This window comes from Charadrius vociferus, unplaced genomic scaffold, assembly GCF_000708025.1.
Source record: "Charadrius vociferus isolate BGI_N301 unplaced genomic scaffold, ASM70802v2 scaffold49, whole genome shotgun sequence".
Lineage (NCBI taxonomy): Eukaryota > Metazoa > Chordata > Aves > Charadriiformes > Charadriidae > Charadrius > Charadrius vociferus.
This window is the reverse complement of record NW_009661375.1, coordinates 4,907,645-4,929,853: the sequence shown is the minus strand read 5'-3', so window position 1 is coordinate 4,929,853 and position 22,209 is coordinate 4,907,645. Positions and strand designations below refer to the sequence as shown.

Here is a 22,209-nt window from a genome sequence, read left to right as displayed (position 1 = left end):
TGAAAGCGCGGCGGGGCGGTGGTGGAGAAGGGGCCGCTGGGCCGCGCCTGTGGCCGCCCTTCAGAGCTGCCATGGGAAGGCGGGGGGGGACGGACTGGAAGGTGGGGTTCAGCTTATCATCTGGGCCCCGTCGCGGAACCAGCGAGTCTAGGCCTTATTCAGTCCCTAAACTTACCAGGTTCCCGCTTTAAAAAGAGCGGTGTTTGCAGTTCCTGCTCTGCTTTGTCACTGTTCCGGCTAAAAACGTGAACTGTGCACCTAAATGTTTTTCCTGTCCATGTTATTCCTTTGATTCTTGTGGCGTTGCTGGTCGAAAGTGGTTCTTTTCCCTCATTGTTTTTTGTGTTGTTTTTTTTTTTTATAAAAATCAATCATATACCTTTTCAACGTTAACTTTGGTAGTATATACTACCCTGCCCCAAGTCTTTAATTTCAGCCCTTTGTGCCTTTCCTGCTATTAGTCTTTACTTGCATTTATGCTAATTTAAATTCCAGTTAATCTTCTAGACTCCTGTTTGTGCGAGGTACTACCACCATAACCCAGAAAGAAAAGGACACAGGTATTTTTGTCCTAAAGAGATGTTTAGGAAATTGAGCATGCCATACATTTTTAATGAGCCCAAAGAGATCACAGGTAATCTGTTGCATTGCTTTTGCTGACCTGGGATATGAGTTAATAATACCTTTGTGGGAAGTTCTCTCTGTATTTTTGCTTACGTTATGTGCCTTATTCAAGTTCCAGATGAATTCTGCTGCAGGATTACTTATTGAAAGATAGACCACTTGCTCTTGAGGCTTGTTCATGGGAGGAGGCCTTAAGTGGATTTTTACTGCAATAACTGGAAAATACTGTTCAAAGTAGAAGGTAGAGCATAAAAATCATATAAATGTGTTAAATATTTATCAGTGTAAGGCAAATGCAGCTTTCTGTAAGCTTGCCTAATAGATAACAATATATATTCTGTGGATATAGCATATGTTACCTTCCATCAAGGCACTGAATAAAAAATTGTGCATGTACTCTGAAAGGACTGTTGCTGTATTTAAAGAACATGTTTAAAGTAAATTTAGGGAATTTGTCTTGCAAGTCCGCGAAGGATGGGTATAGAGACTTGATGCTAGCTGCTGCTTTTAGGAATGATTTTCATCCACTGGACTCAAAAAAAAGCCTGCTTCTTCTAGGAAGTAGATAGTATAGATCTTTTCCCACTAACTGTTTTTTTTCATGGCTTTTTGTAACACTGTGGGAATTACTGGCAAGATCAGTTCAAAGGTGATTATTGGAGATGCTCGTGAATTAACCTTCCTTAATCACTTAAATGTAAAGCAAGGCAAATATGACCTCTGAACTACCGTAGAGTTAGTCTAATAATTTGCAATCATTACTAATTAACTGGCATCTTTAATCAATTTCTGAAAATTGGAATGTGAGATGCAGGATGAAAGACAAGATGTTCACAAATCAGGTGGCACTGACATGCACCAGCTCTTCCAGGATTCTGTAGAAGAGTCTCTGAGACTCAGTCTCTGATTTGAGTGCTTTAAGCTGAGCTTAGCTTTTGATTCCCATTTGCTCGTTTACGCTTCCATTGATCGCTTTGCTCTCCTGCAGCACTGAACGTATTGGGGGAAAAAGAAGTGACATATACCCATTTAGATTTCTGACTCATATGCTATCTCCAGTATCTATTCTAAGCACTTCCAGATGGTTGTGCAGGTACTGTTGGTGCTGTGCAAGTTACTCGGTACATGAATACTGCCATGAACTGGGATGCAAGGAGCTGCCACTGACAGCAGTGGTGGTATCTGAACAGACTTTGTATTCCTTCTTATGGTAGCTCAGGTTCTTTCCTTGCTTGCTTTTTCCATAAGTATATCCAGCTTAAGACTAAATTTATATTTATTTCTGTAGTCTTTTTCTTCTAACATTTGGGGTTTTCTGTTAGGCTGCTGGTGGTGTTTTTGGCTTTTAATAGCAAATGGAAGGGTAGGAGATTGACTTTAAGAAATCCTCTACACCGGTAGTCAAGGCTGATCTTTTCAGTCCAGTTCACTGATGATTCCTTTACCTTGATCAAAGCTTGCAGTTTTGAAATTAAGAACCTCGGTAAATGGCCAATGTACAGGTCAATGAATGAGTCATGGCTATTTAGTTTAGCTTTATCACCTTCCTTACTGTAAAGCTGTTTTCTATGAGTAATGGAAGATGAGATTTCTAAAAGACCCTGCTTGAGGTGGCAGAGGAAGACCAATTGCAAGAACTGGTCCTGATCTCTCTCTGGGAAGAAAGCATGAAAACCCTGGACGAGACCGGCTTCAGCGGGATGCAGGGGATGGAGCTTTTTACATTGCGGTTAGCACAGCACGTACAGACCAACTGACGTTTGTACTAGGTCTTCCTCAGGCTAAAAAAGTAGGGAGAAATCCTGCTCGAAATAAACGCTATTGTATTGCAGTTGCATCCTGGAAACTCAATTGGGAAATGGTGCCAAGTACTCTGATGCACGACAAAAATGCCTTGCCATCAGATAGGGTATAATCTAAATGCTCAGTGGCAATGTCGCTTCCAAGTATTGTCCTACAACCCTGTCATTTACTTGCTTGTCTCCTTAACATGAAAAACATCTGTGTTGAAAACAGACCAGCAGGACAATCCCTGGCAGTGACGCAGCGTCCCCTACTTAATTCTGTGTCAGACTTGTTGACCATTAACAAGCAAACTATCCCCTTGAATGCATAAAATAAAGTGAAATAATGAAGACTCACTAGTGAAATTGTCATTTGCATTTTCTCTGGTACACATACAGAAATGAAGAAGCTGGAGCTTTCTTTGTTCCTACCATGTAAACTGTAACGAAAAGGGCAAACCAAAACATGACAGCTTTTTTCCTAATCATGATGATTTTTGTCTAGGGTCATCAAGATGGCTGCTACCTCCCAGTTTGCCAGTCGATACAAAAAGGATTTGAGTACAGAAACCCTCAGAGCAAAAGTTGCTCGCAGAAAATCAATGCTTCAAAAGGAGAACAGACACAAGTTGTTTGAAAAGGGCAGACAGTTTGGATTGGCAGATGTCAATGTTCAGCTCCCAAAAGAGAGGGGAATTTCTCAGCTAAATGAGACAAGTGATATGTGCCCTCAGGAGAACAGCAGTGTGAAACAGAGTAAGTAAAGTCTGGTTATAAAGCTTTTTTAATTTTTTAAAAATGCCTTTTAGTAACACTATTACAGGAACCCAATTGTGGTCAACGTTTTAATTTGAAGAAAAGCTTTAAGATTTAAAAAACAATGACTACAAGTTCTAACTGTTAAGAAAATCAGGAAAATGAAGTCTTATTACAGCTTTATCCTCCGTACTGCTTCAGTGGTATGAATGAGGCTTTGCTCTGATTTGTCTGCAGCAGCTAGAGGAAGAGTGCATTTTGCTATTAATATTCAATGGGAAGTCTCTTAATTGCTTTGTCATTCAAGAAGTGAAAAATCCTGATCTAAAATCTTATCTAGCATATAACTGGCATCTGTCATGTGCTTAAAGTACGCTTAGAAATGGGTAATTGTATATTATAATAGGGTATATGTAATTATAAATGGGTAAATACATGGTATAATTTTATTTTAAAAATTGCTTGTTTTTAATGACTTCTCTTTCCCCCCTGAAACTAGTGCCTGCATATATACTGAATTCTGAATACTGCATAATCTTTTAAAACATTAACATTATTTTTTTTTAGAAATATTTTCAGCTTCAGTATTGTGATAGCAGAAGACTATTGGAGGAAGGAGTGCAATCCCTATGTAATCATATCAAATATGAAATTTAAGAAATTTATATCGTGATTATCTTCCATAAATTTTTACTTTAAGTAGATACTAATTTTTCAGATAGACATGTAATTCAAGTTTGGCGTCATCTTAAGGTTTTATTCTTTTGTGTAACTTCTACCTCATTTATTCTCAGCCTGAGGCAGACTTTGGTATCGAAAGCTGACCTAGACTTCAGCTTTCAATGACATTACATGTGTTTGAATAGAGAAACTGATACAAATAAACTAAATAAGTAGTTAAAGTGTTAACTTTAATATTAGTAACCTTGCAGGAACAGCTTGTATGCTGTAAAATGGATATGAATTTACAGTATTCCTCAGGTGCAGATATGGGGAGATGTATTTCAAGTTGAAATTTACCATTGAATACTGTTTTAGTGGGAAGGGTTAAAACAATTAAGAGAATTTAAGCTTTTAGCAAGCTAATAAATTACATGTATTTGCATTGTAAGATTTTAACTGAAACTTGCAGGCACAGATTCCAGACAGTCTTCTGGACAGACTTAGCATGTTCCCCTTCTATCATCAAAAAGTTTTTTGAAATTTTCTGACTTGCTTATTGTTGGCCGAAAAATATCTTTAAGATTTTATGACATGTCTGTCTGCCATCTTTGCTTCAGAACAATCTACAGATGCAGCCACCAAGAGAATTAATGAACGCAAGGAAATGCTCCAGCGCTATAAAGAAGAAAAGGAACTTCGAAAACTGAGAGAGCAGAGAGAGAAAGCAAAAAAGGGTGTGTTTAAAGTTGGGTTATATAGACCGACTGCACCTGGATTTCTTTCACTTGTACCTGAGGAACCAGTGATAGTGAAGCCAAGAGAGAAGGTAATAAGAGTAATATTAAATCTCTCGATGAAGAATACATAGTGTACGATATTAAAATGTCTATTTATATACAAAATTGTCTGTTATTCCAAATAAACAGTTTATTTTGTAAACACTTTACAAATATTTATTTTATAATAAGGAACAATAAGGGAGTAAGTTGGCTCTTTTTTAAAAAAAAACAAAGCTGGAAATAGTACTATACATAGTAATGATATGTTGATTTTTGTATTTATGACTATGTCCTCACTTCAAAAACTGGAATGATTCAGCCACGAATGAATCGTCTAACTTATTTTAGAACTGGTAACTTGTTCCTATTTAGGCCACTTGACTTTGAAAGCTTTTCAAATTACACACTTGACCCATTTTTCACGGGTGTATTGCTTTTCACACTTGGGCTTCTTGCTCACTCTAACAGTGGCAGGGCAGGGAAAAGGAATATATTAACTCTTGTTTCCTTGCGGATGTTTCCAGGCAGCTCCTGCTTACTCTGGGAGGATTACTCGATCAAAGGCCAAGAACCAAGAAGAAAAAACTGTGATACCAACTGCATCTAAGCATGCTACGGTTTGTTTTTTATATAAACTTCAGCATATACATTTAGAGAAAACGATGCAATTATCCTTCAGACCATAACTCATGCTGACAAGTTGAGTGCTGTCTTGAAGGGGGTTTCCCTGGTGAGAAAGACAAATTAGATCAGAAAAGCTTTCAGCAAGCTGATAGACCATATTATGCTGGGTTGAACAACGTGCTGAACTGAACTACAGAGACTTTGATTAGGTCAGTACAAACAGAAGAAAATGCACAGATCTTCCGGGTCAGTTTTTCAATACAAAATATTGTAGTCAGCAAGGACTGTAGAGTATACTGTAGTAGAGGAGAGGTAGTAGTGAGGTTGAATTTTATGTACTTTGTACTTGGGGAATCTTGAATGCAGAAAGTCTGTCACGAACGCAGATTATAAAGTGTCAGTTCCTTCACTCAAAAATCACGTCAATGTTGGCGTATTTTACTGTGAAGCTTGGCAGTCCCTTGTGCTATTACTTGAATAAAAAAGTAGGGTTTTTTGAGGAATTTCACCAGCAGTAAAGCTGTAAAAGCTATATTTTGAATCTAGCAATCTTGCCTTACAAAACTTGAATGCATTTAAAGGCTTTCCAGTCATAACTTTACAAAAGGATAGCTAAGTTAATATTGATTTCTTTTCTGAAATCTGGTTTTTAAAACTTGTAATATGTACTGAGATGCAGCAGTAGTTGGCACCTAGTTTCATAGTAAACTGAAACTGTTTCTTAAATATTTTTCTTCATTCTTTTTCTGACAAATTCTAAATTAGCTGGATAACGCTTGTTAACACATGTCTAAGGATAACTTAAACAGCTCATTTTAATTTCTCTTTACTTTTTAAAACCCTTTGTGCCAAATTATTTGACCATTTGTTTTACTACAGCCTAGGATAGAAAGATGAGGAAAGAAATTAGGCTGCTTTGTTTCTGGAAAGCTGATACTTCACAAAAAATATTCTCTTGTAGGTCTGTGCCAATGGGCGTAGCGTGCACCCTACACAAGCTGGACGTAAACAGATGAATACAGAGAAAGCAGCTGAAAAGAAGAAAGGTATGAAAGTAGTATGATCCCTACATCTGAATCTGAAAGGATGCTGCTGGTTTGTTTTTTTTCTCAGTCAGTAGTTGGGACATTATGGGAGGGAGGCAAGGAACATCTTTGGGAGAGATCCCCAGTATACTTTTGGGTGTAGGAAACAAGGAGGAGTTTTTAGGACAGCTATTCCTACCAACTGTGACAAGGGCAGCATCTGGCAGATTATCAAGTCTCTGGGTATTGCATGTACTTGTTGCCTTTATAGGCTGGGAAAATGGAATGCAGGATACTTAACGCCATCCTGGTTACTGATTATGCACCCTAGGAGAGGGAAAAGAAGAAGGTCAGTAGGCAGAATTGCATGGCTGCTGCTTCAGCATTTGGAGCTGTGCAGAGCTTCCTGTTTGTCTCTAAGAATAATATCACATGTAGTAGCTGCTGCTATTACCAAAGAGCATGTGACTTCATCTTTCCAGGTGAAGAATAGGTGATAGAAGTAAAATATGGGTTTTCCTTGGTATTGTGGGTAACCCGGAAAATAGCTGATTGAATCAGCTGTAAATATTTTCAGTGAAGTCTTCTGTCTATCCACAGATATGATATTATCTGTGGTCTCTAAATAAAACTACTTGTGTAACTCAGCATTGAAAAGGTTGGGAACAGAACAGCCTTCTGGTAAAGCACATTAGCATATATATTTAATCTGGGAGATAGGACACTGAACTTGCGATGCACTCATGCAACTGAGTAAATGTGTGATTGTCTTCTTATAAGATTGTACTTGTCATTTGTTAGTTTTCATATTTCACAACAGCCCCATCTATATCTGTCCAGTTATTGGATTTTCTGTGTGACAATTGTATATGTTTTTTAAGAAAACAAAACACAAAAAACCCGACCCATGCCACCTTTGTTTAAGGGAGTAAATTACCTTTGATCAGAAATTCTTGCTGATAGCACAGTGATGTCCGTGCCTTAAGCAGATAAGGCTGAGTGAGGTGAAATACTGATGTTAATGGAAGATATTTAGTATTTCAGAGCGAAATGATTCTCGCATTGCTAACTTAATTAAACCAGCAAGCAGTAGACCTTTATTTAAATCAGTTTCTGTCATACCTTCAATGAATACTGAAAAGAGTTATTATTGGTGTTTAATAAAACAATTAAAACTTTTTTTAAATTATCATCCACTAGACTTGATAAGGCTTTTTGCTGAATCAAGAATATATCTTGTATGTATTTTAACACTCGTATAAAAATGTTGGGGAAGTGAATGTTTGGATAAATCAAATGTTGTAGTTATTTATTTAGTAATTTTTTTCCCCAACTTGTCAATCTGCAATTCTGTGGAAGCTCCAATGACATCAAAAACACAAATGGCATTAACAGTAACTAAGTGGGGATAATAGATCCAGGCAGAGGTAGAAAGGGAGGGTATGAAATAAAGAGCTCCTGTTAAATTTTTCTGTGCAGGAGAATGCTATCATTTTTTGAAGGAAATTAAAACCAGTACTAAAACACAAAGATGAAAATTATTAAGATGTGTAATACAGTGCATGGACTTGAGTCATATTTTATAAATGTCAGGTGGAATTCCTCTTAATTTTAAGAACACTTTATTAGATTACATTAAATTCAGACCTTAGAATACTTTAATATAATGATCAGGCAATGACTGTTATACAGATGGTTTGCTTAACCTTCCAGCTGTGCAAATAACCATGGCAAGTTATTATTCCAGAAAGCTTCAGCTGCAAAATGGGGATGATGTTGACTCTGCAGGGGACATTGAGAAGGGTTCCTTAAGCTTTGTACGTGGCGTCTAGCACACTGGTACCTTGATGTTATTAGGTCCTGGAGATACTACTGTACAACAAAACCATCTTCAATCACGATCCTTCAGACAAAACTGAGCTGTCCATGTTTAGCACTACTTGCACTGAACTGCCAAAAAAAAAACCAAACCCAAACATTGATTCTGTGCAGCTAATCCAACTAATAATTGCCAGTGCACTCTTCTGATTTCTACAAAACAAACTTTCAATTATATTGTTTGAATGCAGCTTCTTATTGGACTTTAAAATCTCTGGAATTAACATTTCTTACAGTGTTGCAGACTGCGGTCCAGACAACCTCAAATGTCAGAACCACCAGAGCAGCCTCCTCTGCAGCTAGGCAGATGCTGAAAACAGCTGCTGCTGCTCCTCCTGGTAAGTGAGGCAGCGAATATAGTCCTGCTTGTGTAGCTCAGGCCTGATATTTAAGTATTTGGAATAGTGCGCTGTAAAGAGATACTGTTTAGTATGGGTAAGGGAGCACTGGAAACAACATATGTACATTTATATGCTGTTGCTGTGAGACTCACTGTCAAATGATACACTGAGACAGCTCTGTTGTCTTTAGGATCTCAATTATATCTCAGGCACTCTGTTGTGCTGTAGAGATACAGATCAGCTTGTTCTGAACTGTCTTAGCACACTACATACTGCTGTGTAACTGTCTCCTTTGGATAGATAGACTGCATGTAAATCATGCCAAATTGTCATGTAAGAAAAGGACTAAACACTTACCACTTAGACTCGCATCTGGAACTCTATTGCAATATTTAAATCGAGATGTTGAAACCAACATTGGACTGTTTCCCATAAAATCCATCAGTGTGGAGCATCAATATCCATATGGTAATTATAAACTCAAAGAACAAAACCAGAACTGGTAAAGATTTGCCAATTTGGTGTATCACTGTTGAAGGACAAATGATTATTACGTCTGTGATCAGGAACAGATACCTCTGGAGGAGAGAAGATTCTTCAGGTCCAGAATTTATCTTCATCCATGTTTCTCTGTTTACTAGAATTTACTAGAATGGGGGAATACGATGGATACCGAAAGGGAGATTTTTAGTATATATTCTTGTTCTCGGGATTCTCTAGAATGTTTTAGACTCTCCCTTGTATTGTATGTGACAGAATTTAACCCCTAGGCTAAAAGCACAACTGCGCTACTATTGGTTTCAACTCGCCCATAGAAATCCTATACCACACCGAAATTAAAAATCTGGCCTCAATTTGGCTGCGCACTTATCTCTTCAGCCTTTCAGGAAGTAAGATTACTTTTATTTTTAGCAAATGACAACATCTAAAGATTAATGACTTCACGAATCTGTTTTCTTTTCTTGGTGATAGATATCTTAATAGGATGTTAAATCCTAGGCCAGGTTTTCTTTTGAATGAACTTTTGCAATTTGGTGTCTGCCCTCTAGCTACCTCCCACTCAAGAAACAAAACAGTCTCTCCCTATCTTTAGCCACGGGACTTTTATGGCAATCTTTTGGTGAAAGATCATCTTAATCAGATGCCTTTTTGACCTTTGGGGGTTTCTGTCATTCTAGGCAACCAGTCACAGAGAAAGACAGCGAATGCAGGAAAGCAGAAGAAAGCAGTCAAACCTGACATCACAGAGGTGGGTCATTTAATGTTGGAAATGGAAAAGTAATAAAACTGATTTAAGAGCCAATAACAAATGGTAGTGTAATTATAGCTCAAATATAAGTTGTGTTCAAGCATAGAAGTAATAAAAGTTCACTAATAAGCTAGAATTTTTGGGAAGAAATTGTATGTATTTATATTGCCATATTTTAAAAAATAAGATCAAATTTAGTTTGCTTATATGGATGATGATTACTACTCAAGATCTCGACAATGACTTATATTAGACAAGAAGTTGTTAGGTGGTGTATCTTATGTCTGATGTTCAACTAGTTAAAAAAAAAAAGGCCTACTCAGTTTGCTGTTTTTATGTAGTGTTTGTAAATTTTGTGCAGTTTGTTCCTTTTTGAAACATCCTCTGAATGTGTCCTTTTCCTGCTGAGTTAAGGATATGAGACTCTAGAAGCTAAGAAATAAATGTATTTTTAGGTTTTGAACCATCCAAAAATAAAGCTGGAAATATCTCTGCAAGGTAGACATGTTTTCTCATAATTAAAGCCAGTCATTGGGGTTCTTAGTGTCACTGCTATAACAGAACTTTTCTACCGCTCTATAGAGACAGCAGTATGTGAATTCCTTGTAGCCCTCCAACTCAGTTTCCTAAATGATTTGCGTATGCGTTCATGTGCTGACGGTCCTGTGCAAGAACCATCGATGACTTTTCTTCTTTGCACTCCACTATTCCCTCTCGCCTCATGTCTGCCTCACACCTTCCATCTCCACTCCAGTTTCCATAACTGCAGCGGTGCTCTAGTATTCTCTTAAAACTGGTGCAGTCACGCACAAACACTGACAGGAGGTGAGAGGCACTTTATCTTCGCTTAGGTAAGTATCTCTTCACAGGCAGGCGTTGCTTTGTGCTGCCAGTTGGTGAACTCTTGCTGTAACCCCAGTCATCTCATTCCAAGTGTGTTAAAAGTTGAATTCAAGGCTTGCATTCCAAGCAGGGATATCTAAATTCTAACAAGACTTCCAGTGGACTGAAGATGCATATTTTCTGAAAAAACATTCTGAGCTCTTTTGGCTGGTTTGAGCTAACAGCTTCTCCGTACAGGTATCTCGGAAAGTCCTACAGAACGCGTATCTAGTCTCTCATCTCATAGGAATGTGGACTCAACGTATTGATTAACTTTTTCTCCTCTTTGAACATTCTGTTGTCCTAACTGCACTTGTATTCTCCTTGTCTTGGGCCACATTCCTCAGTTATCAGCTTGGTTTTGCTTGTTCTTCTGGTCTTGGATTACAGTATGTGTATAAACTATGATTATTCAACAGGCCTGGTTGGATTTGGAGCCAGTAACTCTGCTCTTATCACCTTACAGCATTTTTTTTTTTTTTCTAGCAGTGAGTAAACGTTTGCTGATTTTAATTACTGTTTTGGTAGATGAGGTGTTCTGCTACTTCAGCCCCTTCAGTGGGTTGTTGCATTCCTCACAGGGAAGTGCTTTCCCTGTTGCTAGTGATTCGCAGATGTCAAAACCAGCTGGGCTTATTGGTAAATCATGACTTCTGTACCATGTGTAGTATTGTAGAGAGCGACTGACCTGAAACTGTTCCCTTCCTGATGGCTTTCAGACAGTCATGTTGTAATTCAGCCCATGCCTACAGTAAACACTCTGATAATGTAGTGTAGCGTTCGCTTTGTCTATTTGTGCTGTTGCAGGTAATTCCTTCTAGACATGAAGTGGGTGAAAATGCTCAACTGGACCCAGTGATGGAAGATTCTGCAGCTGATTCTAAACATTCAGTGTCAGTAGAACTTCAACAGGAACAAACCTCAGTGGAAGACAAAAACAATTCTGCTCCGGGGAGACCCAGAACACGCTCTTTTGCACCTCAAAACTTTGTGTTTCAGCCATTAAATGGATTAGCAACCTATAAAGTTACACCCATGACTCCTTCTAGGGCAAATGCATTTTTGACACCAGATGCCTTCTGGGATTTTTCAAAATCTCCAGTGTAAGATTTTCTTCTAATGGCCTTAAAATGCAAGTGAAAAATCTCTGTGATGATACAGAAAACATCATCTTTCTATAGAGAGATTCCCTGTGTAACAAACTGTTGTGGTGTTGAAACACCTGAATGTGGTTTATCACTGCTTAATCAAATGTGGACTTAATACAACAGCAAAGCAAGCTGTATAATCTATAATCCTGTCTATGCTTTAAAGTAAAGCAGCTTCGTATATTGTGGACTTGTGCCATACATATCTATACACGAATTTATTAATTTTAATAGGAATTGCTTGCATTCTGTAGTGTTGAATGTAAGAGAGCCTACCAAATGGGGCATGTTTGTGTATCTGGCTGTATTGGATGTCAGTTTCTCAATGTGTTTAAACTTTAAATGTACTTTTTGTTTGTTTCTAGTAATATAACTGAAAAATCCAGTGGAACTAAGGCACAAGAGCCTAATTTTAAAAGTCAAGTTTCACCTGCTGGTAAAGGCGTTCAAGAACAGCAAACCACTACAAATTTGAAGGGAGAACTAGGTAGGAAGTTCACATCTAGTTGATTGTTCTAATGTTTTTAGTTTTTCACCAGATTCTGAATAAACACCTTCTTTATTTTTCAGCACGTGAAGCAGATGAGAAAACCTCCATTCAGGGATCAAATGAAACAATTCCTGTCTCTACAGATTTAACAGAGCTTGAAATGAAGTTAGATGATGTAAGAGAGGAAGAGCACGATGTGCCTTATTTCAGGTTTGTGTTTGTTTGTTTCACTTCCCTGTTGTCTGTTCAGAGGTCCTTAACACCACTTACGAGACATCTTGTAAAGATTAACTTATGATGGTTGGTGTCTGTCAGCAGCGACCTGAGTAGGCACACATTCCCATCTTCTCTTTTGTATTTTTAGTGCAAGTGAAGAATATAAAATTTTGGAGACTAACATCTTATCCTAAGGAACACAAACTTGAAAGCAGTAGAAAAGAAATTGCATCTCAGCTAGTCAGCAAACTTAAGTCTAATGGCTTCCTCTCAAAGACAGTGTACCTTCTCTGAAAGCAAAAGGATAATCATTAACAGCCACAAGCAGTGACAGCAGTTAGAATATTCTCCAAAACCTTATTTTTTTTCGCTCTCCCTTTATTTTTAGAAATATTCTTCGGTCTGAGACAGAGAGGCTGATGTCTCAGTGTCTCCAGTGGGATGGAAAATTTGAGCTGGACATCCCAGAGGATGGTAAGACTAAACTGTAATAGGCAGTAGAAAGGGTGTTATGGTAACTGAAGGGGATGGAGGGAAGTGTGTGTATCTGAATATATTTATAATTCTATGATTCTATATTTGCAAAATAGCACCCTGTACAACACAATTCTAGACTTCATCGAATACAAGTTTTAGTATCTGACTCAAGACGAAAAGGTGTGCTTCATCTTCTGATACTAAAACTTCCATGTAGTACTTGATGTGATAGTGGTTGACACTAAAGTGAACAAAGTGCACGTAGAAATAGTTTTTCTGTTGTCAGTTTTAAGTATATTTAAATGTATGCCCTTTAACCAAGCTGATTTTAATGCAGAATAAGTGTCCTTACCTGGGAAAATGAAGATGACTCATCAATGCTTATCTTAAAGAGATAGTAACGTATTTTTTTTTAAAGAAGCAAGTTTAGAGCAGTTCAATGCATAGGTGTGTTCCATCTGAATTGTATTGCAGATCTCCAATAGGTGAACATAGTGTGATCAATAAACAAATTCCAGACTCTTCAAATATTTATTTAAATCAATTGGGGAAACAATGGATTATTCAAATATGTACTTTCGTTATTGTTTTCTTGTTGCTATCAGCTAAAGATCTTATTCGCACCACAATTGGTCAGACAAGACTGCTCATAGCAGAAAGGTTTAAACAGTTTGAAGGACTGGTGGATAATTGTGAATTTAAACGGGGTGAAAAAGAAACAACGTGTGCAGACTTAGATGGATTTTGGGACATGGTTAATTTTCAGGTATGTACTTGCATATTAACCTACTAGAATAAAGTTGATGAGGTTATTCATGAGCAATGGATTTGAAACTATTCTTTTGTGTTTTGAACATTCAGATTCTGGTACTATATTTTTTTAATAAAAAAGTCAAGTCTTTGTTTAACACTTACTGATAGTGAATAGTGCCAGCCGGTATACTCCAATTTATAATTCATGGACCTGTTTATCTCTTGTGTCTTCTTGTTGCCTCTGTATCTTGTGTTTCTCTGGAATGAAGGCATGTAGTCAAATCTTATTCTGTTTTGGAGTCAGGATACAGTCACAATGTCTACCTGGACCAAAATTCCTGGACCTCACCTGAAAAGTAGGGTTTCCAGGCTTCAGTATGAGAATAACGCAGAAACTACAATAACCTTATTTAAGGGTGAGCTTAGGTGGTAAAAACCTTTATCTCTCTCTGTTGGTGCTTCCATTGGTTTCAGAACGAAAGATAATATTCTAAATTATCAAGATGGCTCTCGACAGTATTTGTAAATCAGCATTCAACAAAGGGTCTTGTAACTAGTTAAATCATATGCAAAGACGGATTTATTGTTAAAGCCCTAGACATAGGTTTTTAATTCCTTCCAGAAAGCGTAAGGGTTTCACCTCCTTATACATCAGCTATTTGAGGAGAACTTTGCTAGAACCAGTAACTTGAAAAACAGGGTTTACCTATGCTTACTACGTGTCTGGGAGCAGTTCAAATTTCTCCTGAGCATCTCCACCTCTTCCCTTAGATAAACTTGGAGTGGCAGGATTGCTAACTCTGCCCCTTTTTGCATTTGTTGGGTTTTTTTTTTGTTTGTTTGTGTCCTCTGAGTTTCAGGGAGGATGTAAAGGACTTGTCACTTCAGTGACGGGTCTGCTGTGCATAAGTAAGCCTTGTGTGGCCTTACTAGCAGATGAGGCAAGTGTCTCCATCACAAAGCCTAAGGAGAACACGGCTGTTGTGAGTGTCAGTCAGGGAGGAGGTAATGGTGCAGAGCTAGTTGGTCGCGAACAAGCACAGACTGCATCAGGAAGCTGTTCAGGCCAGCGGTTTAAAAGAGTAAACAATCTTGTATGATGTGTTTCCTACATAATGGAAGACTCATGCTTTTTTGGCATAAAGACTATTATGCAATGTGTTCTTTTGCATTCCTTAAATGCAGCCGTTGTCAAAGTGCTTAAGTTCAGCACAAGGACAGGTTGTAAACCAGCTCCTTCCCTTTAGATGTTAAATCTGTATTGAATGATTCTATCCCTCCCCTACTAATCTTTAAACTACAGAAATGAGACCAGTCTTGTCTAATGTGAAGCTTGTGTGTGTTAGTGTAACCTTCATGTCAACTGTATGAGAATGTTTGATACTGAATATTGGTTGAAGTACTTCTATAACTATGCTTAAATTTGTTACCTGATTTTATGAAACTCTGTTCTATTGTAAATTTGGTAAGTCTTGAAAATTTAGCCGTGACTTTTCTGGGATTTCCGATAGATAGAAGATGTGAATAAAAAATTTGATAATCTGAAGAAGCTTCAAGACAACGAGTGGCAACCACTTGATGTCCCAAGCAAAGCAATTGTCAAGGTATGAATAGCCCCTAAAGCCTGTCTACTAAGGAATCATGATGCAACAGTGTGTTGAGATATCTAAAATAACTAGTAAGCTGCAGTAATGAGTACTCTTCTTAAACGGCAGCTCCTTCTAAAGCCCTACTTATCTGGCTTCTTTAGATGTTAATGTTTAAAAGTTCAGTGAAATTCCTCTCAAGGTGCACCCTTCTCCCTCGCATCTCCCATGTGCACTTGCCTTAGTTGGTGTTTGTAATGTTAGTTGCCTCTTTTGGCTGGGAAGATTACAACTAAGAATTAACAATGATGCTTTCGGAGTCATTGGACTCTTTGCTAGTAAGGCAAGCCTATTAAATTTAGGAGAGTGGCTTACCTGTCAGATGTAGAATATTTTTACTGGGCCACTGGTATTGGCACTGACTTAATGGAAAAGGAAACTACACAGGAGTTTGGCAGCGACTGCTAGTTTTGGGCCTTGAGTGCTAAATTATAATGGTGTCCCATTTAAGACAGCACCATGGGTTGCATTGAACTACTCATTCTCTAAGCATAAATGGATCTCATACTATCCAAAATAAGTTATCGCTTATTGCAAAATAAGCTTTAACGTAAGCTGTTTTATCTACTCTTTGATTTGGAATATATAATTGCTTCCAATGACTGAACATCAACTCATATTCACATTGCCTAAACTCCATTCAGTTCCTTGAGACTGCTCAACTAATCATAAAAACAATACAAAGGTCGGTAAGAAACTCCAGGCACAGGAAAGGGGGCCTACAGGAGAGCTGGGGAAGGACTTTTTACTAGGGCATGTAGTGACAGGACCAGGGGAAATGGATGTAAACTGGAAGAGAGCAGGTTTAGATTAAACATTAGGAAGAAGGTTTTCACTTTGAGGCTTGTAAGGCACTGGCCCAGGTTGCCCAGAGAGGTTGTTGAGGCCTCATCCCTGGAGGTGTTCAAGGCCAGGCTGGATGTGGCCTTGGGCAACGTGGTCTGGTGGGAGGTGTCCCTGCCCATGGCAGGGGGTTGGAACTTGATGATCTTCAAGGTCCTTTCCAACCTAAACCATTCTATGATTCTATGAAACTGGAGGGAATATAGTCTGTGTGAGCTGCCCATAAATGTCAGGACCCTACAGATGGTACAAGACACAAAACTTCCTTTGAAAAATTGAATGCTGGGAGAGATTTCACTGGTGTCTGTCCTGCGGTTACTTTAACTCCCTGCCACTAGGAGTCCCTGTATCCCACTGTTTTAAGAAATGTTAACTGGATTTGTTAGAAGAAAGCTGTACTGAGTATTTCTGAACTGCAGACTTAATGTGAAAAATCCTTAATATTGTTATCCCAAACTAACCCTAATAGCTGAATGGCAGGCCAAGAGATTTGGGAGATGAACGGACACCTTGTCTCCAGCATGTCTGTTGCCTGGTGCTGTCTCTCTGCATGACCACCAGCTGTGTAGATGTACCTGTGCAATTGCTTCTGTCCAAAGCTGCCAGATGTGACCTAAACTTTCTTACAATTTCAGAAAAAGACTCTTCCAAATGGAGTGTCTAAACCAAAGCTGGGAGCGGCTGGAAGAACTGCTGCCCGAAACCGGCTTGCTGCTATAAAAGCAGCTATGAGGGATAAAATGAAGGAGGACGGAGCTGCTGATTGTACACATCAGGAGAAAGTACCAGAAGTAGAAAAAGTGGTTTTTGATGCTGGATTTTTCAGAATTGAAAGCCCTGTGAAAGCCTTTGCAGGTGGGTGAAGGAGAGGAATTAGGCTGTTTGCAATGGCTACAACTTTAGTACTGGACACAATATTTGAACTCGTGGTTAATTACGTCAGGGCTCCAAAGTAAACCGTTCTACATGAATGTACTGATTTGATTGATTATGGCAGCATGAAAGCTCTGCTTGGACAGAGAGGTAGAAGTGGCTGGCTTGTGTTTTTTTCAGCATGTGTTTAACAATGAAGTTTTAATCTGAGAGTTCCCAGACCTAACTGGTGAACCCGTTCAATGTCAGTGCAGGCTAATGTCCTCTCTTTTTAAGACAGGAATTGCAATTTTTTTTTTTTAAACTAAATCTCTCGCAGTGCTGTCTTCAAAGCTGCAAATAAAGTATGCCTGTAATCTGTATTCATGTTCAACAAGTTTGTAACATAATGTCAGTATGCTGTAAAAGCTGTTTATTAGATATTTTTTTTTTGAGCAGATGCTCAAAACACAACTTTATTTTCGGTATCTTATTGCAATCTCTGTGAAACCAGTATTTTCAGTAATCCTTGATTCTTTGGGAGCCATTCCGTTTCTCTCCCATTTCTAGCTCGTAAGTTGACTGAATTTCCCAGTTTGTTTTTTTTTTTCTTTATGTAGATCTCTTTCCTTATCACAAGACCAGCAGTTTTTTCATATGCCTCTTGTTAGTGGAGGAGACCTTCTGAAAAGCTTTGAGCAACACTGGGTTTAAGCGAGTTCTAGCAGAGAATCTGGTATAAGAATCAATTCTGAATCTGTGTAATATTAATTCTATTTAAATTATCTAATGTGAAAGATGGAAATTAATGGCAGCTTTCACCAGATGGACTTTTCAATCAGAACAGCAAGTCTCACTATTTTGGGTTCTTTGTGAAGGGAGAGTCATTACTAAATTGCTTAGCTGGAGTTATGGTAGTTTTGTAACTTATTGACCTACTGTTGTCACCTTTTTTCTATTTCTTCTTGCAGTGTATAGAAGATTTCAGTATAATATTTGTGTAAGACAATTCTGCAAGCAGAAAGCAATAGTGTTCCTAGCTAGAATCCAAACAAACAGTTCAGTTCATCTTCTGGAAACTGCTGTGGTAACGAAACATTAAACACGCTTTTTTCAGGCTTGCTTTCAAAGACACCTCGCAGATCTTCCCAGCGGGCTTCTGAAAAACAGGCAACTCCAAGATCATCCAGTAGAGCTTTGCTTCAGAGTGTTCCTTCTGTGCTTCGTAACCCTGAGGATACAGCTGCAAAACAAGCAACACCAGTGCTCAAAGGCTTCCACCCAGCACAGAATTTGAAAATGCATCCATCTCCCACTGGAAAAACTCCCCCACTGGAAGAACTCCCTGGTGATTTTCTTGAAGAAAGGTAGACATGTTAAGGCAGCTTTTAATCAGCTTCGTACAAAGAGTTTTCTAGTTTTAACTGAAAGAATTAATACCCATTAAATGTACCTTCTAATTTGACTGTGATAAAGGGTTGCAAAGTCCTCGTGTCTTTTCATTCCCTCGAGCAAATGTTAAGAGCTTTGCCCAAATGTAATTTTGCTGCTGGGGTAGAAGTTTGTTTGCACCCAGAAAATTCGATATAACTCATCTATGCCAAAGAAGGAAGCGTAATTGCAGAACAAATTATAAGATCATTGGGTAAGTCAAAAGCTGATTGAAGGTGATTGAGAAGAATGGAAACATTTTGGTCTCTCTTTCTCTCTTTCAGCATTTCTGTAGAACACAGTCCTGTTGCTGGCACAGCAGGGGGAGCTAAGGTAAGTCACGCATTTATGTGCTTTAAATGTTATTTATTATTAACAAGAAAAAAAAGTTCTTTTTATTAGCCCCAGACACTTGGATTTCTGATAAAATCCTCATTGAGGTGTCTTCTGTATTCCTCAGGCTGGTGCTTTTTCCTTCTCAGTGGGAGCACAGATAGGGACTGCTGCGGTTTGGGGACCTTGTCTTGCTCTTCGGGGGCTATCTTTTGGTGGCTGCTGTATTCTGACACTTGTCACTTGGACAAGCAATGTTCCTTTAAAGTCCGCTACCTGTTTTCTGGTGTGATATTTTTTTTATTTTAAATGCTCTTGCATTTGGGCACCATGATGAAAGGCAACAGTAGTATTTAGCTCTCTGGGTCCTCATGATACTGTTTAAAGGTATGGCAAGAGCAGTCTTATTAATACGAGTATCAGAGTTCAGAAATCCATACCCTGAAATGTCTGAGGACTTGGGTGTCATCCCTATGTTTGAGAAGCCTTAAAAAAACAGGAATGTGGCCTCCATAGTTTAGATGGTACTGTGCTATTCAGGGAAAGCCAGTGCTTTGCAGTTAATCACCCTTTAGTACCTTTCACTGGAAATGGAATATCTTAATTTTATTTGTTACTGCTTGGATCTGTGCATGACTGCAGCAGTCGTTTCCTCCCCCCACCTCCCTGTATATATAATATATATTAAAAAATAATAATACTCTCGGTTACTAATTTGTTCTTATGCCTTTTACTTCATCCTTTCCCTGTCAAGTGAGATATTGCTTGTTGGTGATGTCGCTCTCTGGAGAAAACTGTGGTAATCTTTACCTTTCAGTATTGCTGATAGGTTTTCCTTGAGGTGAAGTCTCATTAGAGAACATCCTCAGAACGTTTTTGGCACCTTAAGTTCAAAATCTTCTTTCATGTGGAAGGACTTCCTTTATTACTCTCTAAGAGATTATCAAGCTGACAAGGGTGGTTGGGAAATACTTAATGTGAAATGGATCGCTGTGTTAAGCTGTGAGCCTTGTCCTGCCTGTCCTTTGGGCAGCGTCTGGAGTTCAAACCTCACCTCTCCTGGGTTGTCTATAAAAACTGCACGTGTATGGGTTCGGTTTGACATAACGAGTTTCCGTAAACTCACATCCCTTCAATGTCCTGGTTGCCTTTTCACCTTTGTGCTTTCTGCGTCAAAAGCTGACAAACTTCTTTTTATTGCAGGCAAAACAGAAAACAAGAAGATATCTTGGCATCGTAGGTGCTGCCTCATGTCTGCCTGATTTCACTGATGCTTCCCTTTGGCTCTCTGGGAGGCAAATGTAGCTACTGCAGAAATTTTAGCTTCTCAGAGGACTAGGAACAGTGAAAATTCCTCTTTTTCAGGTGCTGGAGAACTCTAGCAGTGAATTAAAAGTAATGGATGGCATGGAAGAGATGGAACTATCTGCTGCAGAACAGCAGGGACAAGATATTGTCATGTGCAGTCCAGAGGAGGAGACCTGCACAGAGACTGACTTTGCTCATTCTGAAGAACCCCAAATACATCAGACAGGTGAATACCTTAAAGCTGCTTCGTATCGTTTGTGTGGTATTGCTGGGGCCTTACAATTATTCTAAAGGTTTATGATAATCTAAATATTGCTCTTTGAAATCACCATCATTGTAGCTTGGTTAATCTGTGTATGCTGTTAACGAAACCCGCTTCAGCTGGTATGACACGTTGCACATGAGAAAACAGTGCCCCTCAGATTTTTCTGTATAGTTTCCATGTTATATATGAAGGAGGAAAGCTAATATAAAAGGCTTGAAGTACAAGAAGTAAATACAGACAGTTTATATGAAGGAGGAAAGCTAATATAAAAGGTACAGTACAAGAAGTACATACAGACAGTTTAGGGTTTGGGTTGGCTTCTTTTTTTTTTCAGTAAATGCAGAAAGCAATACTGTTTTTTCAGCTTTGGCAGCATCACACTAACCTTTCAAAAAATGAATTATTATTTTTCAGATGTTTCATGTAGTGTTTTGACATCCATGGGCAGAAATCCTGTTGATACGGTAAGTTGACCTTCAGGTTTATTTGAGTAAGGCAGTCTGCGTGTTCCAGTACTGTTAACCTTTCCTACGGAATCAGTTACTGCACGAAGTAAATTAAACTCTAGAAGAAGTTACCAAGCCAGTTCATATAACTTACTCTAAATATAAGCCCCAATTCCCATCTCCCTGCTCGGGCTCACACTGATACTCCTTATCGCATATGATGAGCGTAGGATCAATCAAACATTTGTAACAGAATAATGTCTGATTTCTATCAGATTGATCCTTTAAATTATGTTTCTGGTAGATTTCCTTGTAAATATTTACTACCATGAGGAATGGCCCAGCCTTCTCCTTCCACTTTCTTCTTGGAGTTTTCTAGGTCTGTCCCATCCCTTTTTTCTTGCACTTTTATCTTTCAGAGCTGGAAGAACAGGGAGAAGCAGGTGTGCAAAAACTTGCAAATTGTTGCAAGAACTGGGGTGTACAGTTTCTTTGGTCTCATGTGAAAAGTCCTCTTATATTTAAAATATGAGTTACTGCTTGAAATGGACCGCAGATTCACATCTTATTTTATGTTTGGAAACTTGCAAAATTTCACTTAGGAAAGTCATGGTACTTACAGGGGTATGTGATTTTGAACTGTGGCTGTTGCTTTGCAACCGTGTCGTATATAAGCAAGCACATCTTAACATACTCTGTATATCTACAGAATCTCTGCAGGTTTCAGATCTGCCTGACAGAGTGGTGCTTTGCTTATTTGAGCACCGCCATGTGCCCACAGTGCTGAGTGAGAGGCAAGAGCGTGGCATGCTTCTCCTGTTCCCTTGGCAAAAGCATTTTCTGCTCGTTTTTGTCCTACATTTCAGTGGCCTCTGAAGTAGGCAGGCACCTGACATACGTGAGTGAGCATGTCAGTAACCACTGTTGGTCTGGTGTTTATACAGATGTCATCAGAGAAAGGGGAATTTGCTTTTTAGCTTATTTCGTGTCTCGTTGCAGCGGTGTTTTGCAGAGTGGATAATTGTTCCTCAAACACTTAACTTCCCGCTCTGTTTTCTCCCACAGCCAATGCTGGATGCTGAGCTTCCCTTCACTCCCGTCAAGAGCCAAGCCCAGAAGTTTGCAGCAGCTGAAGCATTCAGTGACCTTATTGTATTTTCTCCCCTTTCACCCTCTGGGGAAAAATGAAGAGTGACTGGAAATTCAGAATGTGTAATATATTAACGAAAAAAAAAAAAAGCCCACAGAGAATATCTGGAATACGCTCTGCTACTTTTGAACTGTGTTCTGAGTGAATGAATACCTGTAGTATTTTGTAGTAGAACTTATTAAAATATTTTGTAAGGTTTTACGGTGCAGTCATTCATTATGCACCGTAAGTACCGCTGTATATTAG

The 22,209-nt window shown here is 38.7% G+C and overlaps 1 protein-coding gene across 1 annotated transcript; it reads left to right on the top strand.

The window, feature by feature from the left end:
- The first annotated feature begins 2,912 nt into the window (after nt 1–2,912).
- Nucleotides 2,913–22,001, top strand: DLGAP5 (discs, large (Drosophila) homolog-associated protein 5). The gene is made up of 18 exons (XM_009893911.1): nt 2,913–3,164; nt 4,445–4,653; nt 5,131–5,223; nt 6,192–6,276; nt 8,370–8,471; nt 9,653–9,723; nt 11,413–11,708; nt 12,119–12,240; nt 12,324–12,453; nt 12,848–12,933; nt 13,542–13,702; nt 15,201–15,293; nt 16,814–17,033; nt 18,148–18,397; nt 18,746–18,794; nt 20,160–20,328; nt 20,782–20,831; nt 21,879–22,001. Exons 1-18 carry the CDS (start codon nt 2,924–2,926, stop codon nt 21,999–22,001), a joined length of 2,550 nt encoding a protein of 849 aa, XP_009892213.1. The 5' UTR covers nt 2,913–2,923.
- Nucleotides 22,002–22,209: the final 208 nt, after the last annotated feature.

Bases quoted from the DNA above. Each gene is read 5' to 3' on its own strand.
- DLGAP5 (XM_009893911.1), top strand. From the start codon at position 2,924: ATGGCTGCTACCTCCCAGTTTGCCAGTCGATACAAAAAGGATTTGAGT. The intron at 5,224-6,191 runs GTTTGTTTTTTA...ATTCTCTTGTAG, and splicing joins CTGCATCTAAGCATGCTACG to GTCTGTGCCAATGGGCGTAG. The intron at 11,709-12,118 runs GTAAGATTTTCT...GTTTGTTTCTAG, and splicing joins GATTTTTCAAAATCTCCAGT to TAATATAACTGAAAAATCCA.